The sequence below is a fragment of the Spermophilus citellus genome (assembly GCF_964194105.1).
Source record: "Spermophilus citellus genome assembly, chromosome: 3".
Classification (NCBI taxonomy): domain Eukaryota; kingdom Metazoa; phylum Chordata; class Mammalia; order Rodentia; family Sciuridae; genus Spermophilus; species Spermophilus citellus.
In genome coordinates, this window is record NC_138184.1 from 6,239,722 (window position 1) to 6,258,019 (window position 18,298).

Consider the following 18,298-nt stretch of genomic DNA (forward strand, 5'->3'; position numbering starts at 1 on the left):
AAATATTTCCACTATAACTGGAGTGCCTAGTGGTAGAGTCCTTCACACATATCTTTCTTTTCTTTTTTAAACATTTTATTTTTGCTATGCTGGGCGCTCTATCACTGAGCAACATCCACAGCACTTTTTATGTTTTACTTGGACACTGTGTGTGTGTGTGTGTACTTACCCATGCTAGGCAAGTGTTCTACCACTGAGCTGTGTCACTGCTCAGTTTATTTTATTTTGAAACAGGGTCTCAGTAATTCACCAATCCTCCTGCCTCAGCCTCTGAAGTAGCTGGGATTACAGGCATGAGCCACCTCACCTGCCTTGAACTTCTTTATATATGAAATTCCATAACACATGTAGCATGAACCAATCAAATCCAACCACCCTTTTCCACCCTCTCCCAACTGCAAACCCTTCCTATTCTCTAGGAATCACTCTTCTACTTTAAAGTCAACTTTTATTTCCTAGTTCTTACATATGAAAGAGAGCATGTGGTACCTGTAGTCCTGTGTCTAGCTTATTTTGTTTAACATAATGTCCTTCATTTCTATCCGTTTTGCTGTAAATGACAGGACTGTAACAGAGACCTTTTAAAATTAAAGGCTCCAGATTGACTTTAGCCCTTCCATTTCCTAGTAAAAGTTTTTATGTTTTTGTTTTTGTTTTTCCCTCAATGAACTTTCTCAAGTGGAAACTGAAAAACTATCCCGGTGCCTAGGTGGGTGCCAGGGAAACAGGAATTCTGACATGTCCTCTGGCCAGCACAGCCGGTGCTGGGTATTCAATCTATGTACACATGTTTCCTGACTTTTGCTTCTGGGAGTTGTGACCACCTCTGTAGGACAGGTGGAGGTGAGCTACCTGCCTTTCCAGGTTTAACCACAACTTCAATTCACTTTTTCTTTTTACATTTCTGCTTATTTCTTATGTGGGAGGGCAATCAAATGCAGTTAGCTGAGCTTTTCTGATTTGCCTGCCAGTAAAAAAAAAAAAAATCATTTTTTTTTTAATTTGGTTGAATAATACTCCATTGTGTATGCACCAAATTTTTCTTATTCACTTATATGTTGATGGACAGGGAACTTTAGCTATTGTGAGTAGTACCATAATAAACAATGGCATGCTGGTGTCCCTTCGATATACTGGTTTCGTTTCCTTTGGAGAGATAACCAGAACTGGGATAGCTAGATATGATTGAAGAGTTTTTTTCAGAGTGGAGAAGTAGCCTAGTGGTAAAGTGCTCTCCCAGCCCGTGTGTGATACTCTGAGTTCAATCCACATCATGTGAAAACACGCGCGCACACACACACACACACACACACACACACACACACACATACAAACTCAAGTACAAAATAGAAGTCTCTTTCAATGTTTCTTCTTTATTATGCTGTGTGTGTGTGTGTGTGTGTGTGTGTGTGTTTTGCTAGGGATGAAATGCAGGGTCTTACACGGGAACTTTACTATTTTCATACCAGGAGACTCCCCTGGCTATGGACTCACATGGTTGGTTATATATAGATCCAGCGCTGTAGGGGAGACACTGAGATGCAAGGAAAGAAGGTGAGTATATGCCCGGTCAGCTTGCCCTTTGGTTTGATGGAGGGTCCTGGTGGATTCCAAATGAGTCCTTTTCTTACCACTCAGGTGTTGTTCTGTGGACGTTCTCTCTCCCTCCTATCTTCTCTACCTTTCTTCTCTGGCTTGCCAACCTTTTCAACACACATAATTGCAGTGCTGAGGAAGGAACCCAGGGCCTCATACATGCTAAGCAAGCACTGAACTACACCTCCAGCCCCAAGCTCATGCCCTTCTCTGGAAGGATCATTTCGGGATTGAGGATCTCTGCTCAAGTCCTACTAATAGGGAAACAAGGATGTGGACTCTTTCACCTGAATCTCTGCCTTCATTTTGCATCGGTCTCCTTTGCTCTGAGTCACCTGAGATTCCTGGAGCAACAGGTCTGATCAATAAGCATTTTGTGAGGCAACAGAAACTTTCTTATCATCAAAAAGGCCTGGCCTGCCAAACCCTGAGATGAAGATCTCTGAGACCATGCCTGGTCAAGATGGTCTGCTTTGACAGCTGTGCAAAGCCTCTAACAATTCAACTCCTGAACGTTTACATAATTAAAACTCAAAGTTTGCCAGATCCTTAATAACAAGGCTATTGGCTCTTGTCTCCTCTTGTCTACCCTGATTAGAGCTTCTTTTCTGCTTTTTCCCCCTTACTTTTTCTATTTGTCATTCAAGATGAGTGGCAGGACCTGATGACTTGTCTGACACCTCCTTCCTGAGTCAGGCCTCTGGCCTAGGACTCCAGTAATAATAGTAATATAAATAGCCCTTAAACAAGCTGGTCTCTAACTTATGATCCTCCTGCCTCTGCCTTCCAAATAGCTGGATTACAGGTGTGCCCCCACTGGGACTGTCCCACACTAATTATTAATGTGACACTTGTGTGTGTGTAGGCCAGGACAAATTTCCCTTTTGCCACATGGCTTCCTATTGTTGTATCAACAGCAACAATAATTATAGCTGGTATCTCTAGAGTAGTCACCATATCTCCAGGCCCTTAGGTCTTTTCTTAAAGCCCATCATGCATTATTCATAGAAAACGCACAAGCAAACTTGGCTCAGCTTCACTTTCTCTCTGTTTGGGTAGATTAATATCCTTCTTCCCCTGCTTCATAAAACATCATGTGGTCTGTGATCCTGAAAGTCAGCACTGATCCTGCAGTACCCTCCCCCTCACCAGCCAGGGTGGATGCACAGGGAACACTGCTCGCTCCTCTCCTTTGCTCTCTCCAGAGCCCCTCCCTCCACCTCTGTCATGAGCATGTCTCCTTCCAAAGCTCACATTCTACATGAATAATATCAGTTGTATAGGTTTAAAAAATCTTAACTAACAGTATAACCATTTTTTTAAAGATCACATAGAAATTATCATATGGGTGTGGCATTTACATGACAGATAAAATGGAGCCTTATTCTTTTTGAAAAAGTTTTTCATTGCAGGAACAAATAGCAAACTACAGTTCAAAAAAGACCAATTCTATTGGCTAAAGATATTTCTTCAAATTAAACAGTTCACAATGCACTAGCTTGATGGGCTTGTAAAGTATAATATCTTTAAAGGGTTAAATGATATGTCATGTCTTACAAAGAGGATGTATAAGATGTGACAGAGTAATTTTCAGGAAAATCTGAGGTTTGTAATAATAACCTTCTGCAGAGAATATCTTGTTAATGACAGAGTTAAGATTTTCTGGGAATTGATGTCATCAAACCAGGTTTGATGCTGTGTGAAGAACTAACTACAATTTAATGCTAGATTTAGCAAAAGCATTAAGGCGGTTGATAGTTCCTAACCAATACAACATCACACATTTTTATTGTTTTAAGTTCTAGCTTTAGAAAAATGCATACGTTTTATTTTAAGAATCATGAGGCATAATAAATTCCCTCAAGAACTAGTGGGTGGCATGAAAACAGAAGAGAGATCAAGTAGGATAGAGGAAAGGGACTGAGGGGGAAGGAGGAGGAAGGAGGAAAGAAAGGAATGGTGGAAGGGAACTGAGGACCCGGTCCTGGGTACACACATGAATACATGAGAGTGAATTTCACCTTGATGTGCATCCGTAATGCACTGAATAAAAAAAACTACAACTACGCAGAAGAAAGGCCAGTAGTATAAATAATTTTTCAAAAAGTGGGAGAGGAGGAAGACATGAGGGTGGAAATGGACAAAATTAAATTCCATGCTTGTATAATTATGTCACAATGAACTCTACTGTTATGTGCAATTATAATGCACTAAGAAAAAATTTTAAAAGAATCAGTGCGTGAAGAAAACAATGAGTAGGAGGACGGATAGGAATTATTGTTTGAATATTACTAGAAAAATGGCTTCCCAGCTGGGGTAGCTGGGGGGGCTGGAGGTGGGAGTGCAGGGGCCTCAGCTGCCTGTGGGGGCGGGAGGGGGGAGGGGGGGTTCCTCCCCAGGGAGCACTCCCACTTCCAGGGAGGGCAGAGTCTGCATCCTGTGTCTGAGGTCACCTCCCCCATGCCCCTGCCACACCCTGCAGGAGCTTCTCTGCCCTGGGCTGAGGATGAGCAGCAGCAGCTGTCAGAGGACTCCCAGGTGTGGGGTGAAGGGAAGCAGCAGCCATGACAGCCCATCCTCAGGGTCCTGGAGTTTGCTGCTTCTGTGACTCCTCAGCTGTTCCACCCTCATGTGGTTTGTCCTTGCAGAGTCCCTGGGAAAGTGTCCTGACTTAGAGATGCCCCAGACATGGGAGGTGAGTGGGACTGAGTTTGAGTGACAGGACAGGGAAGGCACCCACCATGAATCCTGAACAGCTAACCAGCCACAGCTACCAGGGAGTCCTTGGAGGGCATTTGCCCTTTTTGGTTACGGAGAGGCCCGAGGGTCTCATCCCCCACAGCTGTCTTACTCTCCTAAACTCAAGAGGTACTATTTTTCTGGAAGAACTCACTCACTTTGACTCAGTCTAAGAGCTCACAGGCAAGGCAGGTGACAGATTCATGAAATGGAAAATGTCTCCAAGGTGAGTTTTCTCAAGGCCCCCTTCATGTCCTTGTTCCTGAGGCTGTAGATGAAGGGGTTCAGCATGGGGGTGACCAGCGCATACATCACAGAGGCCACTGTACCCTTCCTGGGAGAATCAGTAACTGCAGAACTAAGATAAACCCCAAGAGCAGTCCCATAGAACAAGGAAACCACCGACAGGTGAGACCCACAGGTAGAAAAAGCCTTCCGCCTTCCACCAGTGGACGGGATTCTCAGGATGGAGGAGACAATTTGAACATAGGAGAATATTATGCCACACATAGGACCAATACCCAACAGAGTGGTTGATAAATAAACCACAATGTTGTTGATGAGGGTATTAGAACAGGCTACCTTGAGGACCTGAGTCAGATCACAGAAGAAGTGGGGGATCTGCAGGTGTTTGCAGAAAGACAGACGCAGCAACATCAGAGTGTGCACCAGGGCATCCACAGTGCTGATGAGCAGACAGATCAGGACCAACAGGACACAGAGGTGGGGGTTCATGATGACTGTGTAATACAAGGGGTGGCAGATGGCCACATAGCGATCATAGGCCATCACAGCCAGCAATAAGTTGTCCATACATAGAAAAACCACGAAAAAATATGCCTGAGTGAGGCAGCCTGCATAGGAGATGGCTTTGCTTTCTGTCTGGATGTTCAGCAGCATCTTAGGGACTAAGGTGGAGGTGCTACCGATGTCGGCCAAGGACAGGTTGGAGAGGAAGAAGTACATGGGGGTGTGGAGGTGGGGGTCAGAGCTGACGGCCAGGATGATGAGCAGGTTTCCCAGGACGGTAACCAGATACATCGTCAGGAACAGTCCAAAGAGGATGGGCTGCAGCTCTGGGTCCTCTGAGAGTCCCAGGAGGAGGAATTCTGCTGCAAGTGTTTGGTTTTGGGACTCCATGTGGTTGAGAGATCTGTTGGATGATAGAGACATGGTCAGCAATGGAACACACCCAGTTATCACTTGGTGGAAAGAAGCCTTTGGTAGTGACTCAAAATTGTGGGTCCTATTTAAACATTTCCTCTCTTCAGCTTCTACTCTTTATTCCTTTCTTCACCCATTCATTCTAGAATTTATATTTTATGATTTAAAAAACAAAATGACTGTGTTTTTTAATGTTACAAGACAAGAATAAAAATATATGCTATTTCATTTATTAGGAATTATCACTCCTCAATGCTCTGACTTAACCTAGTATTAAAGGGTCTTCAATTATTAAATACAGTTTCAATCCTAGTTTGATGACATCATTTCCTAAAGAATTTTAAATCTGTCATTAATGTCATTCTCTCTGTCTCTGCCCATCATTGCCAAGTTGAGTATTGCTCAAAATTGCCATATCATGTTTTTTTCCTTCCTCCTTGTGAGAAATGAGGCAATCCAGTCAGTCCTTTAAAGATATTATATTGTTCAATCATCTCAAGCATTGTGACTTATTTAATTTAAAGGAATTCCTTTTTCTTTTCTTTTAATATTTATGTTTTAGTTATAGGTGGACCCAATAGCTTTATTTTATATTTATGTGGTGCTGAGGATTGAACCCAGTGCTTCACGCATGTTAGGCGAGCGCTCTACCTCTGAGTCACAATCCCAGCCCCAAGAATTCCTTTTTTCTACTAGAATTCTAGCATTGACTTTGTGTGTGTGTGTGTGTGTGCGCGCGCGCGCATACACGGGTGTGTCTGTGCGTCTGTGTGTGATGATGATTTGTGATTTGGTCCTGAAGTGAGGAACATTTCTAAAATCACTGAATGAATGAATCTCAACATTGTGTCTTTTTTTTACAACTATTGCAACCATAAAGAAAATGACTATCTGGTCCTGAAAAAAAAAGTAGATTAGTGTTTTTGAAAGTCTGGTTCATTTATTCATTTTAAAAATTATTTATTTGTAATTGCAGTTTCTTTCATTGCTTTGCCTTCTGGGAAGCTTGGAGTCTGATGAGTGGATCACGTCTGGAAAGAACATTTCAGACGCGTATATTTTCACTGATTTTTCTTCTGAGCAGAAGTTTCCAGACTGTGCCCGTAGGGCAATGATTTTGTAATTATCCCTCACACTTAGAGCTCTCCAGAGGGCACTCACCTGTGTGAGTTTTGCAGAGAACTCCAAGATGCAGGTGAAGACCAACGCTGCCTTGTGTCACATGTCCACGGCATTCCACCCAGCACACCTTTAAGACACGCAGGCTCCCTCTGTACCTGGCCCTTGTAAGAATCCTATGTGTGCTGATGTCCTCTTAGCAATCTTCACCTTGTGAAACGGACACTCCCTATCCTAGCTGAGTCAGGAAATCTGCCAGTGTGAACAGTGCTAAGAGCTGATGTGCTGATGTGACTGACTAAAGTCATGGCCAAATGGCATGCTTCTGGTTCCATCCACATTGATGGATATAACAGAAAGTGAAATGAGCCGGGCCAAAAAGACAATAATACTGTATGTTTCCTTTCATATTTAGAGGCTAAAAAAACTTGATTTCATAGCAGTAGACAGCAGAGCGGTGGTCACTGGATCTAGGGATGGGAGGAAGAAGGGTGACAAAGGGAGGCTGGGGAACATGGACCACTGTAGAGTGGAGAGCAGGAATATGTTCTAGGGTGCTACAGCACGGTAGCCTGGCTACGGTTTACAGCCATGTGTTATATATTTTATAAAGAACCTAAAAAATATATTGCAAAGGTTCCCAAACCTAAGAAATGATAAACGTTCTTTTGGAAATACTAATCACCCTCATCTGATCACTGTACATTGACACATATACTGAATTTTCATACTGCTCTTTATAAATATGTGTGATTATTATGTATCAAAAGTTTCTCGCTTCTCCTTGTAAGTGGAGTACGTTCAAATCTCAATGTAGTTTTGATGTGCGTTTTCCTGGTGGCTAAATATGCTGAACATTTCCTCTTGTAGCATTTGGCCATTTGCACTTCTCATTTTGAGAAGTTTGTGTTCAGGCTATTTGACCATTTATTGGTTGGGTGATTTTTTTTTTACCTTTTTTTTTAAATTTTATTGTTGGTTGTTCAAAACATTACATAGTTCTTAATATACCATATTTCACAGATTGATTCAAGTGGGTTATGAACTCCCATTTTTACCCCGTATACAGATTGCTGTGTCACATCAGTTACATTTCCATTGATTTACAAATTGCCTTTCTAGTGACTGATGTATTCTGCTGTCTATCCCATTCTCCACTGTCCCCTCACCCCTTCCCTCCCCTCCCCTCCCCTTCTCTCTCTCCATCCCCTCTACTATAAATCGTTTCTTCCACTTATATAATTTTCCTCCTACTCCTCCTTTCCTCTTATATGTAATTGTGTATAACCCTGAGGCTCACCTTCCAATTCCATGCAATTTCCCTTAACTCTCACTTTCCCTCCCGCCTATCATCCCTGTTTAATGTTATTCTTCTTCTCCAGCTCTTCGTCTCTACCCTGTCCTTGGTTACTCCCCTTATATCAAAGAAGACATTTGACATTTGTTTTTTAAGGATTGGCTAGCTTCACTTAGCATAATCTGCTCTAATGCCATCCATTTCCCTCCAAATTCTATGATTTTGTCATTTCTTATTGCAGAGTAATACTCCATTGTGTATAAATGCCACATTTTTTTAATCCATTCATCTATTGAAGGGCTTCTAGGTTGGTCCCACAATCTTGCTATCGTGAATTGTGCTGCTATGAACATTGATATAGCAGTGTCCCTGTAGCATGCTCTTGTTAGGTCTTTAGGGAATAGACCGAGTAGGGGAATAGCTGGGTCAAATGGTGGTTCCATTCCCAGCTTTCCAAGGAATCTCCATACTGCTTTCCAAATTGGCTGCACCATTTTTAATTTGAGTGGTTTGTGTTTTGAGCTTTTAGTACATCTGGATCACAGCCCTCTTTCAGAATAGGAGCTGGCCACAACTTTCTCCCAGTCTGACAGTTTCCTCATTATTGCGTTTTATCCCTTTTTGACTCCATGTCATCCTGTTTATTAATTCCTTCCTTATTTCCTGAGCTATGGGGTCATTTAGGAAGACTTTACATACACCTAGATGTGAAAGTGTTTCTCCTTTTTTTTCTCCTAATATTTGCTGTATAACTGGTTTTATAGACAAAATGCAAGCATAAAGAATAAAAAATAACAAAAAGTGCTAGCTAAGGTATGGAGCATGAATGACTGGTGGTGGGAACCTAAATTAGTCCAGCCCCTATGGCAATAAAAGAGATTTTCCTGAAAAAGCTAAAAACGCATCTACCATATGATCCAGCACTCCTGGGTACTGGTCAAAAAGGGCTAAAGTCAGCATGGTTTAGAGACACATGATTAGCCATGTTTATTGCTGCATGATTCACAATAGTCAATTAGGGCAACCGCCCAAGTGTTCATCTACAGATTCAGGGATAAAGAAAAGGTGGTATGTTGTGGTACCACATGATAGAATTGGACAGCCTGATATTGAGTAAGTTGAGTGAGACTCAGAGAACAAATTATTACACATGTTATCTCCTATGTGGAAGCTAAAAGGGGAAAACAAATTGGAAGGGAAACAAGAAGAGTAGAGGAAGGGGATTTGGGAGAAACCCATGGGAGGTGGGAGATAGCATTGGGGAATGAAATTGATCAAATTCTGTGTAAACAATATGCACCAATTGTTTAGATTTTTAGATGGATTTTTAAGTATTTATCTGAGGATGTGCATGTGGGAGGATGCGCATTCCCAAGGGAAGTGGTGGAGGGGCCTGCAGGAGTCCAGAGAGACTGTCAAGCATGTTTTTCTCTCTGCCTGTACCCTCGCCCCTTGAAAGGATCACAGACCACAGGATGCATTATGAACTGAGGGAAGAAGGACATTAGTCTACACAGGACAGAGAAATGAAATGGAGCCAAGTCCAGCTGTGCCATTCAAGGGACTGAGCTTTGCAGACATTAATGAAGAATGGTCCACAGTGATAGGGATATTGTGATGAGTCTGGATATATTAGCATTATTTATTGCTGTTGTTACTTTATTAACAATGGCACAGTTGTTGTAAGAAGAAGAAGCTGTCTTGGTATAACACGGGAGAGAAAAGTTTCAGCTCTGTTTAGAACCTTCCCTTTCCCCTGGATATACTGATCTCACTTAGGGCTCTTGAAACGAAAATAGTGCTTATATATTTGTAAAAATAAAAAGTTCAATGAGAAAGGATTTCTATACTTTCTTTTAAAATGTTAAAGATTTTCTCAGAAAATTAAAAATAGAATTAATAAATAGGGGCTCAGTGGCATTTATCTCAGCTACTCATGAAGCCAAGGCAGAAATATTTCTAGAGTCTAGGAGCTCATGGTCAGCTGGGCACCTTAGAAAGACCTCATTGAAAGATAAATCATGATAAAAAGAGTGTTACCACACAATCCTGTAATTACAGTTATGGGTTTGCTTATCCAAAAAACACTGGAAGCAGAGTATTAGAGAGATGTGTACCCCCCATTTACTGTAGTGAACCAAGAAAAATGGCTTCCCTACTAGGGAGCTCACTAGAGCTGGGGAAGGAGGCAGAGGAGGGAAACGGGTTTGGTTTACTGGTAGCTTTGAGGAAGACAGAGGAGAGCTATTTTCTGTCTTAAATCTCCATCTTTCAGGAATCAGGGGCTCAGAAAGCTTTTATAAGTCAGAGCTGACAATGGGATAAAAGGCAGTCTATGCATATATAGACTGCGGCAGGCTGTGTTCATCAGAAACCAGCACAGACTGGGTTTCCTGCGCTGGTCAGGGCCAGACACACTGCTCAGCCTCCATTCTCAGTGTGAAGAAGTTGAGGAGCTAAATCAGTTGGGAGCCTTTGATTTCCAAGGTGACCCTTATCATCAGCATTATTCACAGGACCAGCAGGTGGGAGAAACGCAAGCGTCCAGGTATAGAGGAGTGAAGGTAACCAAGATGGCATGTGGGTAGAGCAGAGTAGCCACTGCCCTCACCAGAAGGATGTTTCCCACAACAGGCTGAGCCTGGAGGACCCCGTGCTCGGTGACAGTGCTCAGTGACGTGAGCAGCCACAGAAAGGCAGAGGCTGGCCTGCATTTCCATGGGGCACCATGCACTGACATTCACAGCGAGGGGGACAGGAGCAGGGCTGTGAGGGCTGGGGGCAGAGAGTGAGGAGTTAGTGTGGATGGTCCAGAGATTGGGTTTTGCAGGATGAAAAGTGTCTTGAGGATGGACGTTGGTGATGTTTGCAAAACATCATGAACATGACTCAGGCCTTATAATTGTCAACTTAAAACTGGTTGTAATTGTAAAGCTTGTTATATCTATTTGCCACAAATTAAAAATTAATTAATAAAAAGCACTGAAGGAACACTTTCTGAGTAGCTTTATTGATGCTCCTCTGCTAGATGGAGCTTTGAGAAACCACCCACCCCTCATGTCTCCCTCTGCATGCAGGAGAAAGCCCTTCTCAGGTGCAGTCCCACGCTCACCCCTCTCCCCTCTCTCTCCCTCAGTCAGGAAGCTGCAGGTCAGGGAACATTTAGCACATTTAGGGAGATATAGACCTTTCCTCTGCCTGTTCTTGGTTAGAATCACCTCCATATCCAGCTCAGAATCAGGGGCTGATGTGTCTCCAGGAGGAGCACACGCAGGGGCAGGGCTTACACACTCACCGCCTGGGTCCCCTCTCCACTCCGGAACTTGGAAGACTGATCTTTGATGACACACAGAAGCATGAAAGTACTGGCTGATCCTTTTAATGTCTGATGAATGGATTTTACAAATAAAGGGACAGGAGCCATTCTAATGAGCCCCTAAGGGTCAGAGATTAAAAAAAAAAAATAAGCACAAAGTTCTTAACACCCAGCCTTCCTGAAAGACCCACAGGGGACAAAAAGAGACCAAGAATGACGAGGTGAGTATTCTCTAGAAAGAAGAAAATTATTATTCCTCTCTGGCCCCAAAACTGCTGTGCATCTTATTCCCAAAAGGGCTTGTTAAACACACATATTTAAGGTCTATTGGAGAATTTGACAATGTTTAGATCTTCAGAAGGATCCTAGAATTTTCCTTCTGTCAAGTTTCCAGGTGCTACTGAATCTAATGGTCTAGGAACTCCACATTGAGAGCCAGTAGTGGAGAACACGGACATTTGCAAGTCCTTCCCACATGGCAATGAACGTAAAATTGCTTCTAAGTGGTTCTTGGTGTCTGTAAGCCTAAAGAAATCCATAATTAGTTTCAAATAAAAGGAATTTATTCTGCTTCTTTTAAGGAATTGCAATAACTGGAGACCCAGAATCTGTCACTGGAGAGGAGGCCTGGACTGGAGATGAGTGGGTTCCTTGACACACATGATGGAAAAGAATTTTAGCCCATGTCGGTCAGAGACACGGAGGTTCATTTAGGACAGCAGATGTACATACCAGGTAACAAGGAAAGCTTGGCCCTATTAGGTAGGAGTTCAGGGACACTGAAGTGATGGAGACAGGGTATTAACAAGAAACTGCTGCAGGACAAGACAAAGAGATCAGTCCCATCCCTATTTACAGTAAATTCCATTACCATGACAACTCCAGGCACTGGGCACTTATCACCATGACAACTCTTGCCACCTGTTCAAATTGTTAAATGGCCAATGGAAATAAAGTGGATAGTAGTCTAATTAGGTTTTCTAATTTGTAAAAATTAAAAGTTCAATGAGAAAGGATTTCTACACTTTCTTTTAAAATGTTAAAGGTTTTCTCAGAAAATTAAAAATAGAATTAATAAATAGGGGCTCGGTGGGGGAGTTGGAAAATATTCTAATCAGGTATCTTAAGATAACCAGTTGGAGAAAATGGGGTAAGGTCTTCAATCAGGTCTGTATAGGCAAGAGAACACCTCAAAGTTCAGGATATGCGACCCTAATTTCCAGATCCTGAGGCCTTGAGCTGGTGACAGAGGGCTTTAGAAGGGATGCAGGGTTCCTCCTCTCCAGATATGATCAGTGGGTATCATCATGTCCAACTTTAACCTGGAGAGAGCTCTTCTCCCATTTCCAGGTCCATGATTTCTTTGTGGGGTTGGTCTGTAATTGGAAAATCAGATAATTGTGCTTTGGACAGGAATAATGTGAATCTTGTTTTCCTCACAGTTAGTGAAGGGAAGAAGGAGAAGACAAAAGAAGAAAAGTGACATGTCTCCAGTCAGAATGGCAGCTAGCAAGAATAAATACAACGAAAAGTGTTGGCGAGGATGTGGGGGAAAAGGCACACTCATACACTGCTGGTGGGACTGCCAATTGGTGCAACTATCTGAAAAGCAATATGGAGAATCCTCAGAAAAACTTGGAATTTGACCCAGCTATCCCACTCCTTGGTTTATACCCAAAGGACTTAAAAACAGCATATTTCAGGAACATAGCCATATCAATGTTTATAGCAGCACAATTCACAATATCTAAATTGTGGCACCAACCCAGATGTCCTTTAGTAGATGAATGGATAAAAAAAAATGTGGTATACACAATGGAATATTACAGAGCAATAAAAGAGAATAAAATCATGGCATTTGCAGGTAAATAGATGGAGTTGAAGAATATAATGCTAAGTGAAATTAGCCAATCCCCAAAAAACCAAATGCCAAATGTTTTCTCTGATATAAGGAGGCTGATTCATAGTGGGGTTGGGAGGGGGAGCAAGGAAGCATTAGAAGAACTTTAGATAGGGCAAAGGGGTAGGAGGGGAGGGGAGAGGGCATGGGGATAGGAAAGATGGTGGAGTGAGATGGACATCATTACCCTAAGTTCATGTTTGAAGACACGAATGGTGTGACTCTACTTTGTGTACAACCAAAGACATGAAAAATTGTGCTCCATATGTGTATTATGAACTGTAATGCATTCTGCTGTCATATATAACAAATTAGAATAAAAATAAAATAAAATAAAAAGAAAGAAAAATGACATGCCATTTTAAAAAATAAGTTGCCCCTGGTGAAGCAGCAAGGTTTGTATCCAAATCTCAGAGTCAAACCCTAAGTTTTGCTGTCTCCTATTGGGCTATTTTAAGAAATGAAACTTCTGTTGACCCCACCTCTCTTCATTCTCTTGTGGCAGGAAGACCTTTTCTGGGGTGAGTACATCTTGGTACCACGCAATTGATTTCTGTTGGTCAGGCTGGACCCTTTCCCCCGTCCTGTTTGTGTGGCCTCTGAATTTTCCACACTCAGGCATTATCTGCTGGTAACCACTCTGTTCTATTTCTGCTCAGCCTGGTTTTTTGGTTTGGGTTTTTTCGTTCTTTAATATTCCCAGTAGTTTCAAATTTAAAGGTAACTACAGTGTTTTGAAAATGGACCACGGCACTTTCTATTTCTCACAAGGGTGGGTGTGGGAAAGTTCCAAGGGTGGCCATCAGTCTAGGGATAACAAGGTGCATTATGGTGGTCTGGTCATTCTCAGGATCTTTTGACTAACGTGGTCTCCACTATGTGATGCTAGGTGGGGGATTTTGATTTTGTGGTGGTAGAAATGAAAGCAAAACATGCAGGCAAGGATTTTATTAGGGTTGCTATTTGAGAAGAGAGACACAGCATCAGGGTCAGGATCCCTTGCTCCCAAAAAAGCTAGTTTTACTCATGTGAAAGGGGTGTTGGCAAGGTGTACGATGGTTTAGACATGTCCGTTAGCATTAGGTGCATTTCAAAGGTGTGTTTTCCCCTCTGTGGGGACTTCAACTTTGAGGCAGGACTGGCCAGCCAGCCACACAGGAGCCCAACATGCAGATACCTTGGGATCGGGAGGATCTGCTGCAGCTGTTAAGGAAGACACAGGAGGAAAACAGGAGAGAACCCAGGGCAAGGAGCACGTTGAAGGCCCTGGGAATTTGTCATTTCCCTGTCTCCTTAACAATTTTTATCTTTCTTGTTATTTGTCCTTGGAAAGCCATGGTAAGTGCATCCTGGTCTTAATACTGCACCTGCTCTGTGAAGCTGACAAGGGGTATTTTAAGCTTTTAATAGCTAATGAATGTTGAGTCAAAATGGGAGAGCACAGCTATAGGCAAATTTTTAAATACAAAAAGTTTTAAAATCTACGGTCAGTACATTTTTGACCACAATGCAAAAAGGGGAAGATAAAACACAGAAGCAAGAACAGGAACCTTCCTTATGTTTGGATATTGAGAAATGCATTTCTATATCATACATAAATTACATAAGAAAACAAAATGGAATTTTTTTCAAAAATTGTTTTTATAAACTCTGGTAGAAAGGAGGAGAAAATCAAGAGGAAACTGATGATAACTGAAAGGGAAAGGGGTGAAGTGAGGAGTGATTTAGTGAAGGTTAAGTGGTTCAGTGGAAGAGGGCGTGTCTCAGGGCCTATGTTCAATCCCCAGAACCACACTTCCCAATAAAACAATATTAACAATGAATGTTGAAGCTAGAAAACATCTATTATCATTTTACTAACACAGCATTGTGCACCAGTAAGTACTGGTTTAATTTGACTTACTTAATGCAATTTGGTTTTTATGTACATATTTTTATGCTGAGATTGCAATAAATCACCAAGTTGATCTTAAAGAAGGAGACAGAAACTTTACTCACCAGCTGGCGGTCAGGATCCACCAGCTTGTGGACCAAGAGGCAGGCTACAAGTCTACACCCTTTGAGCCCCTCCAAGTGTCTGAGTGCTCATCTTGTAGTCCAAAACCATATTAATCATAAGTGGCTGTTGCTATAATTCCAAACCATAACAAAATATCATGAGATTTAAAATCATAAGGCAAAGGGGAAGTGGGTCAAAATGACTCTAGTTGAGTACAAGTAAAAGAATTGCTACTAACGTCTAGACAATCAACCACTGACAGGGCACATTGTCCAAGAAAAATGGGAACCAAAAAGAGAATAATTTTACATGGTGTCAGATTTGTCATTTTGTGCTGCCAAACATGCAATGATATGCAATTGTCTATGGGCACAGAGGCAGGGTGTTCCCATGGGAGAAGCATTTCTTACATGATGTGGAGTCTCAGGGTAAAACAGAGTTTTTTTGGTCATTGCCCATATAGCCTGGCCCATAACAATATCATACATTAAGGGTATCTCACACATACGTATAAGATAGATATAGTCCCTAAGTAACTACCAGTGTGTGATGCTTGTCTGACCCTTTCACAAGTGTGGAAACTGAACTCAGAAAGACAAGGTAGTGGGTCTGTGATATGGAGTAAAACATGGGATATAGAGAATCATATGTAACTGCGCTACTATTACTGTCCTTGATGGAGTCTGCCTACAAACGGGATATTCTGTCAAGGTATAGATAAGTAACAGTGGACATGCTTGAAAACGAGGTGTCTGCTGTCCTTGGGAGGGCCTACTTGCAAACGAGAGGCTCCTTCAAGGTTTAGATAAGGTAACAGCCGACATGCTTGAAAACGAGGTGTCTGCTGTCCTTGGGAGGACTTGCCTGCAAACGGGATGTTCTGCCAAGTGGGCTAGGAGGGCGCTAAGAAAAATTTTATTATCTGTTCTTAACAAAGAGCAGAGCTCAACATACTCCGGGCCAAGAATAGATTAGCCATGAGAAGCGGGTCACTTCTGATTAGAAAGTAAAACTTCTATATGCTATGTTTAATTAGCTGAAAGACCTGATTTATTGATGTTGGAAGGCTGCCTTCTTTGTTCACAATACTATAAAAAGATTGCTTGTACACAATAAAGGACTTTTTTTCTGCTGCTGCTTTGCTTGCTCTGCTTCTTCTTCTTTCTTTTCCCATGCTGACCTGCAAGTGAATTACTGCAACAATGGGAAAACAGGATTTCTTACAAAGCTATTTTCTTCAAAGTCCACAATTAACCATTGGCTAGGAAAACAGGATTAAGTCAGACTCAAGCATATTTTTTTAATCAGCTCCGCATTGCAGTGACCAAAATAACTGAAAAGAGCCACATAGAGAAGAAACAGTATAGTTTGGCCTCCAGGTTTCCGAGGTGCGATCCATGGTTGTCCACATTCATAGCTGTGGACATAAGGTAAGTCATAACAATATGAAAGAAGGGCTTGGCAGAGAAAGCTTCTTGGCTGATGGTTGACTGATGGGAGCCAGGATGGAAAAGGGAAGAGGGACCAGAGACAAATTATATCCTTCAAGGACATGGTCCAGGGTGATGAACTTCATCTAGCCATATCCCACCTGCAGATAATTACTAACCAATAATACATTAAAATTATTAATTAATTAATTCACCAATAAGGTTACCATCTCATAGTCTAATCATACCACCTCTAAGATTCCTGCATTGCTAGTTGAGCTTTTACAGGGACATCTCATATCAAAATCATAACATATGCCCAATATTTAATCTCTTTGCCTAACTCTAGAAGCCCACACCAGGATACTTGAGAAATCATAAAAAAGAAAAGTTGCCCAAGTTGAGTTTTCTCAAGGCGCCTTTCATGTCCTTGGTCCTTAGGCTGTAAATGAAGGGGTTCAGCATGGAAGTGACCACAGTGTACATTACCGAGGCCATGGCACTCATTCTGGGAGAATCAGTAACAGCAGAACTCAGGTAAACCCAACTAGCAGCCCCATAGAACAGGGAAACCACAGACAAGTGAGACTCACAAGTTGAAAAAGCTTTATACTTTCCACCAGTTGATGGGATTCTCAGGATGGAGAAGACAATTTGAGCATATGAGAAAATTATGCCACACATAAGACTAATGCCCAAGAAGATGATTGCTAAATATACAACAATGTTATTGATGAGAGCATCAGAACAGGCCAACTTAAGGATATGACTTAGTTCACAGAAGAAGTGGGGGATCTCAGGGTGTTTGCAGAAAGACAGATGCAGCAACATCAGAGCATGCACCAGGGCATCCACAGTGCTGATGAGCACACAGATTAGAACCAGCAGGACACAGAAGCAGGGATTCATGATGACAGTGTAATACAAGGGGTGGCAGATGGCCACATAGTGATCATAGGCCATCACAGCCAGCAGTAAATTGTCCATACATATAAAAACCATGAAAAAGCATAGCTGAGAAAGGCAGCCTGCTTAAGAGATGGCTTTGCTGTCTGGATGTTCAGCAGCATCGTAGGGACCACAGTGGAGGTGCTACAGATGTCAGCCAAGGACAGGTTGGAGAGGAAGAAGTACATGGGGGTGTGGAGGTGGGAGTCAGAGCTGATGGCCAGGATGATGAGCAGGTTCCCAAGAACAGTGACCAGCTACATGGTCAGCAGCAAGCCAAAGAGGACAGGCTGCAGCTCTGGGTCCTCTGAGAGTCCCAGGAGGAGGAATTCTGCAACCCGTGTTAGATTTTCTGGCTCCATGTTGTTGAAGACCCTGCTGGAGGACAGGGACAAGGTGACGATGGAACACACAGAGATGAGTGTGGGACAGAGGACTTTGGTCCATGACTTAAAATCTAGTAATATTTAGAAAATTGTTCTCTTCAAATTCTCCTACTCAATTCTTCCTTTACCCACTAATTGTTGAGTGAATTTATACATTCTAACATATAAAATTCAATATGTGCATTTTTCTAATACCAAATTTCAAAAATAAACATATGTGGTATCTATGTTTGAAAACTATAAAGTTTGTATGCAATCTTTAAATCTAGCTTCAACCATAGTACTTCTTTAATAAAGCATCCAATTTGGCAAAATTACTATATTTTATCATAAAATCTCTAGTGTGTTGTTCACATAATTTTTCTGAATATGATAATCTTTTCTGATTTCAGGTTATTGCTAAA

General features: G+C 42.0%; 1 protein-coding gene and 1 pseudogene across 2 annotated transcripts; both read right to left on the minus strand.

The window, feature by feature from the left end:
- Window positions 1-4,536: 4,536 nt before the first annotated feature.
- On the minus strand, window positions 4,537-5,475 carry LOC308645911 (olfactory receptor 7D4-like; the record flags this gene model as incomplete). Its single annotated transcript, XM_081288366.1, has 1 exon — window positions 4,537-5,475. One exon carries the CDS (start codon window positions 5,473-5,475, stop codon window positions 4,537-4,539), a length of 939 nt encoding a protein of 312 aa, XP_081144492.1.
- An 11,460-nt stretch (window positions 5,476-16,935) lies between these two features.
- LOC308645772 (olfactory receptor 7G3-like) lies at window positions 16,936-17,870 on the minus strand (annotated as a pseudogene). Its single transcript has one exon. The product of its transcript is annotated as an olfactory receptor 7G3-like (transcript).
- Between the last annotated feature and the right edge of the window lie 428 nt (window positions 17,871-18,298).